At 40.1% G+C, this 7655-nt stretch overlaps 1 protein-coding gene across 1 annotated transcript in view; it reads right to left on the bottom strand.

Moving 5' to 3' along the window:
* LOC103363799 (adenylate cyclase type 3-like) overlaps nt 1-7655 on the bottom strand; it is a 17374-nt gene that overhangs the window by 2669 nt on the left and 7050 nt on the right. The window contains exons 4-14 of the mRNA XM_008290699.1: nt 6654-6812; nt 6406-6565; nt 6191-6301; nt 5098-5174; nt 4805-4966; nt 4588-4675; nt 4274-4390; nt 2099-2370; nt 1626-1707; nt 1394-1552; nt 348-494 (exon numbers count right to left, since the gene is read on the bottom strand). Coding sequence (XP_008288921.1) covers nt 348-494; nt 1394-1552; nt 1626-1707; nt 2099-2370; nt 4274-4390; nt 4588-4675; nt 4805-4966; nt 5098-5174; nt 6191-6301; nt 6406-6565; nt 6654-6812 — 1534 coding nt within the window. The remainder of the gene's footprint in view (nt 1-347; nt 495-1393; nt 1553-1625; nt 1708-2098; nt 2371-4273; nt 4391-4587; nt 4676-4804; nt 4967-5097; nt 5175-6190; nt 6302-6405; nt 6566-6653; nt 6813-7655) is intronic.

Raw genomic sequence — 7655 nt, forward strand, 5'->3', positions numbered from 1 at the left:
TTTGGAAAAAATATATAAAACATGTAAATAAATATACAATTATTACCAAACATTGAAAAAAAATCTATACATAATTTTAAATTTGAGCCAAACAATAAACTATTTTTTTTAAGGTTTAATCTATAACTATGTTGTATTTTAAACTCTTGCTATATTATTGTCAAATCTGCATCTTTAGTAAGCTGCTAGATGAATGCGTTGGAGCAGAAAGCAGAATATTTCCCTCTGAGATGAGTAGAAGCAGCTCAACATGGAAACACTCAAGTAGAAGTACCTCAGAGCTGTACTTCAGTACGATGCTGGAGTAAAATCACCTCTTAATGCATAAAACCAGCAGCAGAACTCACGCTGTCGAAGTCCGAGATGATCTCGTTGAGGATGCGGAGACACTCGATGCCTCCGTTGTTGATGCTCTCCTCGGTGTAGAAGTCGGAGAAGTTCGGGATGGAGGCGAACATCACGCCGATCTCGTCGTAGGACTGACTGTACAGCTCCTGCAGAGGAAACACCCATCAGCTCCAGGTCCAGGTTTCTGTGTGTCAGGCTCAGAACACGAGCCTCGACTTAGTTCCAAAACTAACTGAATGCTTTTAGATATTTCTTTTTTCAACTCCTTTTCCTTTTTTTGCATCTGTTTAATATTATCAAAGTAGAAATGCTCAGATGTAAATACAATATGGGCACGTTAACGAGATAAAGGACTGATTTTTATTCGTTTTTTAATTCTATTTTTGGCTTTCTATGGGGCTTTTATTTTGTTTTCTGCTCATTGACACTGTCACTGGTCCGACACACCACAAGGTGGCGCTGATGTGCAGCAGACAGTACTGTGATGATGTAGGAGCTCCCTGTGGTGCCTTCAATACTAATTATATGCTAGTATTTTATTTTATTTAGACTCATTTTACAAGTCTTTATCCTGCTTTCTTAAAAATAAATAAATAAATTTGGGAAGTGGGAAGTATAAAAACGAAAAAAAGAAAAAAAAATGAAAAAAAAGAAAAAAAAGAAAAAAAATAAAAAAAATAATAATAAAAAGTATACATATATTTTTTAAAAGCTAAAAAAAATCTTACTTGTGAGCCTGACAACATGCTGCATTTTCAAAGAAAGCAGGTTGGAAATAAAATAAAATAAAATAAAATAAAATAAAAATAAAAGCATGAAATGTATGTATATATATTTTTTAAAAATAAACAAAAAAACACCAGTATTGTTCTTCTGTCATTTTTTCTGCTCATATTTCTGTTATGTGTCTTATAAAATGTGCAGCACTCTGTTTTTTTCATTTAAAACCTGCCTGCCTATAAATAAACTGGATTTGGTTTGTCAAAGGTTTCTTTGTTTCCCACAAGCTGGAAGAGCTTTTAAACACAAACATTTTAAATTTCACCTCGTCTCTCTTCTTGGTGCCCAGGAAGTGTTTGGCCACGTGTTCGGGCAGCATGTTGGTGACCAGAGCCTCGTTCCAGCGGCGCATCTCGAACACTCGCTCCTTCTGGTCGTGAACGCCGATCTTCCACAGGAACAGCTTCCTGGACTGATGCTCCAGCTGCCAGCACAGACACAACATCAGACGTCACATATTTTGACTCGTAAGCCGGTGTTGCTGCTCAGAGACTCACGTGTCGAGCGAAGACGTAAAAGCAGATCATCATGACGATGATCATCACGGTCATCAGGTACTTGGAGGGAACCATGGAGGCTCTATAGGAAGAGGCAAAGGTAGAAATAAAAGCACATCCTGTCCACATAGAATCACCAGGAAAGACATAAACAAATAATATTTAAATTAGTCAATTAAATCTGTAGAATAAAGATGACTGTAGGTTCTTCATGTTTTTCATTAGTCGGGTAAATTTGTATATTAAATAATATTGTTGCGCTAAATGAAATCAGTTAGGCTTATTTTTATAATATACAATACTGTAGAGTTTAAATGTTAACATGAATATTTTAATAATAAATGTGTATCATATGTTTAACATTTAATTTTATGAGCTGCATTTATTTCTCAGTAGAAAATCTTTTCGTCTCAGTTCTTCTAAATGTCCTGTATAAATAAATAAAGTATTTATTCTCCTGGTCGGTTCCTCACCTGTACGAGCTGGACTGCATGTAGTCGTACAGGTCGTAAATGTCCCTCCAGCTGTAGATGTTGACCGCCCCGCTGGCCGTGACCACCAGCACCATGAGGCCCAGCTTGATCAGGTGGCTGACCTGCACCAGCATGGCCGTGGCCATCAGCGACATCACCGCCATGAAGCTGTAGTGTTTCGGGTTCTCCGCGCAGCCGTGATCGCTGAGCGACTCCAGCGTCGGGCCGGAGGTTCTGTTGGAGACCCAGATGGACGGAGGGGCGCAGCTCAGCTGGAGCAGCGAGACCACGTGAAGAAACAGAAACGTCAGAGAAGAGCTTCATGGAGCCTCAAACAGCAGCAGGATGGTGAGAGGTGAGAATTATCACGTTTAAACAGTTTGGTTCACCGGGGCTTCACTGATATAAACACAGGAGTTTGTTCAACCCACTGCTCAACAAAACAGTTTGTTAATCAATTAACTGGCAACACTTTTAATAAGAAATAAGGAGTTCTAAAGTCAGTTTTCAAGCAACAACTGGACCGCTGGTTGACCCTGAGTTTAAGAAAATATGAGGAACGTTCTGTACAAGTTTTGGACATTTTGGAGGTAAAATAAGCGAACAATCCAGAAATTATCTGGTTGATTCATTATTAAAAAGTTGCAGCCTTCAATCTTGGTGATGATGGGTGACTATTTTGTTTATTTTTGTCGTGTCTTCTGCTTCTCATTTTGCACATTTGTCTCTCAGGTGAGCGTAAAAGCAACCTGAGCATTATTACCTGTAATTTAACAAAACCAAAAAAATCTGTAAAATAACCGTTAAAAAATATTTACCATCTTTTAATCTGTAATATACATCATTTTAATTCAAATAATGGAACATATCTGTAAAATACAGACTGATAAAATAGATTTAAATACACGTTTTGACATGTAAAGTCGTATTTTTTGTGTGATTTCACCAGTTATTACCAACAATTTAACCAAAAACGATAAAATACCAGTTTTAAACTTATTCACCATTTGCCAGACGTACATGCACATCGTGTTTCTTTCAAATAACAGCAAATATATGCGATATACTGAAATTTTTTTCTGATTTAAATACCATAAAAATAGCATATTATCACTGCCAAATGTTGTAAAAGAACTATTTACTATTAATTTGATGTGAACATTATATACAGTTCGGGAAAAGTTTTTTATGCTTAATGTCTAAATTAATACTTTTTTTTAAAAATTGTGAAATGTAATTTAACAAAACAGGGACAATCTATAAAAAAGCAGCAAATTGTTCACAAAAATGTTAATAAATATATTTTTTGATAGCGTAGGGATTATTTTCATACAAAACATGTAAATAAGTCACTTTCTCTTTAGTGGTTTAATCAAGCAGCACGGAGGGGGTTTATAATTAAACCGCTCTCTGGTGAGAACAACCTCATTACTATGGCAACAGCAGGAATAGCGAACCACGCTTTCTCCAGCCTCCACCTGCACCTGACAGGTGAGACGGTGAGACGAGCGTCCTGCTTGTTGTTGCCGCTGAGAAGCAGCAGTGTGTGAGGCAGCCTGAGGCTCCTCGGGGGCCTTCAGGCAGCGAGACAGACGCCTAATGGAGCCCAGAGGGGGCCGGCAGTCAGACTCTTTACAGGTGGTTTGATGAGGACAAAGTGGAAACACCTGGCGTGCACGTTCACACGCGCTGCTGCTGCTGCTGCTCCGTACCAACACATACGTTGATCCCAGGAGGGTCTCCAGGAAGCCGACTGTATGAATCTTCCTGCGGCGACATTAATTACGCTGCAGCCACAATATTTACGTGTATTAGGAGGTTAAGTTCTGTAATTCACAATACCGCAGGGCCTTCGCTCCATCAATCAGGCTCATAGTTCACTCTGTAGGACCTCAGCCTTTATCACAGCCTTTTTCTCTTTTACTGTTTTTCAACACTGAATCTCTGTCAAGTTAATTTAGATTTTCTTTTAGAATTTACCCAAAAAGATTGACGATGATGCTACATACGTTGCCTATAAAAAGTATTATTGCTTTCCAGTAATGAATTGTGAATTATAAATGATAAATTCTTGTCAAAAAGTCAAATCATCTGTAATTTATTATTATTGGTACTATTAAAAAATTGCATATCGTGACAGAAAAGCACCTCAAACACAGATAAAAACAGTCGTACCATGTCGGCGATCACAGCCATGGTTAGGACAAAGATGGCCGCCATGGCCCAGGTGTTTCTGGCCCAGCGGGTTCGATCGATCCACATCGAGAACGAAACCAACCTCTTGGAAAACATCTGCAACGAGCACACGTCAAATATTAAATCATTATAAATGAACATTTTACTGTTTATACATTTCCAGCAGCGACAGAAGAAGTATTCAAATCCTATATTTAAGTAAAAATTGAAGAGATTCAGTTGAATGTGTTTTTCTGCTGCCAGTGTTTTGGCCCAAAAGAAACAAACTTTGGTTCGTTTTGTTGTTTTCTTACCCGAGGAAAGATGGCCGCCAGCGAGCAAACGGTGAGGATCAACAGCAGAACCTGACCGACCGCCAGAGTCACGTAGTTCACAACCAGCCTGCAACGAAACACGTCTTCAGTCTGTTTCTGACAGTCTGCAACAGATCATCTTCCTCTAGCAGCGTATAAATGAGCCGACAGGTGTCTGAGGAGCTCCATAGAGTCATGTGACCGTAGATGCACCTACAGCGGGTCGATGAAGACCTCCATGGCCGTGATGAAGAAGAGGACGATGATGCAGCAGCAGAAAGCAGCTCCGCTTCGTCTCTCCTTCTCTGAGGAGTAAAGCTCCTCCAGCTTCACATCCAGGAAGCGCAGCGACACCGAGTTGATCTGGTGATCCTTCATTCTGCAGCCAGGATAGAACATCAACAACAACCGGAGCACAAACCACCAGACGTGGACTGATCAGACCACGGGTATCGGTGATGTCGGTGGATAATATCTTAATGTTTGTAGGCATGTTTTCTGTGTTCTTACATCTGCTGCGTCTCTCTCTCCAGCAGCTCCTGCTGCAGTCGCCTGTTGATCACCTGTTCTTCCACCATCTTGTTCCTCTGAGCAGCGAAACAAACATCAGAGTGAATCAAAGCAACAGTGCTTCAGTGTGGCGTTCTGACCACGGACATGCAGCGTACACTTTCAGTATCTGTTGTATGTTGAATTTCGAGTCATTTTCGACACGTTTGTTTGTTTGTTTGTTTGTTTTCTTCTGCATTCATGTGGTTGTGCACCCAGACTTCATCCCCCAGCAGTGTGTAGACTCTACAGATCAGAGCTCTACTGACACATGTTGACTCTCTGTCAGCTCATTTTGCATGACAACACAAGGTCCTGCTAGTTTTTTACTTTGAACAATTTGGGGGGAAAAGGATTTTGGACAAATTATGAATCATTTTGTGCAATGTTAGGTCATTTCAGACAAGTTTAAGACATTTGGGACACACGTTTTTCCTTCTGGGAGGCATTTTGAACAATTTTATTAAGTTTTGTCAAATTCAAAGACATTCTTTGATAAGTTTGTTTGTCTTTTTCTATATTCACAGAGTTGTGCTCAGAGAATTTGTTTCCCAGCCGTCTGTACAGACTTCTACAGTAAACTTTCTGGGTGTTTTTTTGCTTCTGTAACATTTTTATTCACTGGCTGCTCATTTTTCATGGTAATATATGGAGTTACTTTGGACAAATGAAAAAATAGAAAAAAAAGAAACGTGTTTTTTTTGTCATTTCAGACAGTTTGGACACGTTTTTGTGCTTTTGGTTTGGGATAAATTTCTAATCATTTTGGGTTATTGTAGGCATGTTTATTTCAGTATGGGCAATTTTTTATTTATTATTTGACAGCTTTGGTCAATTGTGGACAAATTTGAGTTATTTTGCACAAGTTTCAAATCATTTTGGGCTTTTTTTTTTTGTCATTTCTCCGACAGAGTTGAACTACCAACGGAGAGTTTAACATCCTGAGTTTGTTGCACTTTGTGTTTTTCTTTGCTTTGTTTTTTGGGTAACATCCACTTTCAGCCAGTCAAACACAGACCTGTGCAGCTGAGGTTTAACTTCGACATTCATTCACCTCATGTTTGGACTCGGTGGGCGTGGACCGGTGGGACACAGGCGTGTTCCCGTTGGTCGCTGTGGTGTTGATCAGCTGGTTTGAGTTTCTGTTGGTGAGCGTTGCAGGCGTCTGAAGCAGGAAAAAAACAGCTGACACTGAATAAAATGGTCACTATTTCTTTGTAAAAGCAGGAAACTGGTGGAATAAAGTGTCAGACGGCACAAACTCCTCACGTTTCCATTGAGGCCCTTTGCTGGCTGCTTGGGAACCAGAACCAGGTAGGTCTCGATGCCTTTCTCCAGCAGGTACTCGCACCGCTCTCCACCGTTTCCATCCTCCAGGTCGAACTCCCCGTGCAGACTGTCCTTGGTGGTCTGAGAAATGTGGACTCTCCTGTGAAGCACACAAACGTCTTTAAATAAACCACATTAATGGATGTGAGTGACCTCTGCAGCGGCGAGCGACGGAGCCGGTTCCCCACCCAGGAATCCCTCCAGACTCCATCTTGTTGGCCACAGTCACGTCGGTGGACCAGACGTCAAACTGCCAGCGCTTCTGTCCGAGGACGCCTCCGAGGACGGTGCCGGTGTGGACGCCAACTCGCATGTCCACCTCCGTCCTCGTCTTCTCCCGGACGTACCTGGACGAACAGACACAGACGGGGATTTCTGTAGATTCACTGTGAGAAAAAGCTCAATTTTTCTTGGTCTGAATTTCACCCTTAAACATCTGAAGGACAAAATTCGACGGCAGGTTTGAAAGACATGTTGTCTTGAAGCGTATCGTAAAAACAATCCCCAAAGTTACAACATTTATTAGCTAGAAACTGTAGAAACAAGCTGTCTGATGCTCCAAATTGTGATATTTAATCGACAAAAGGGTTAAAATTCTCCAGAAATAAAGGTGGGTTTTTTTTGTCCCTTATTATTTTCTTTCTTTATCCCAACTGATTGACCATCAGCATACCATCACATGTACAACATCTCTATGAGAAGAGTTCAAAGAGACAACCTGACTAAATAACAACTATTTGGTAAGAAAAGACCTTCAGAGCAGATCCAAAATTTTAAATTTGTTTTCCCACAGAAAACAGAAAGAAAGTCAAACTTTTAGTTTTCCAGTAGTTTGTGAATCATTCATGTGAGATCTGTGGCTCCATCAAGAAATCTAAGCTTCAATTATTTTCACAATCACTTGATTCTACATGTCTGATTAAACAATTCTGCAAAAAACAAAATGTTTGCACCAGATTCTGAATTTAAAAAAACCCAAAACAAAACAAAAAACCCCTTCACTCTTCAGCTGATTCATCCATGACCAACTCAGCTGTGACCTTCAGTTGAACATTCAGGGAAACACTGAGAGCAAAAATCAAACCAAGTTCAATATCTGTAGAATGTGGAGACAAAACCCCCCAAACTTTAAAAAAAGAGACACAAAATGACAAAAGAGGGACAACGAATGGCAAGAAATAGAAACAAAA

This window comes from Stegastes partitus, unplaced genomic scaffold (assembly GCF_000690725.1).
Source record: "Stegastes partitus isolate 25-593 unplaced genomic scaffold, Stegastes_partitus-1.0.2 Scaffold691, whole genome shotgun sequence".
NCBI lineage: Eukaryota > Metazoa > Chordata > Actinopteri > Pomacentridae > Stegastes > Stegastes partitus.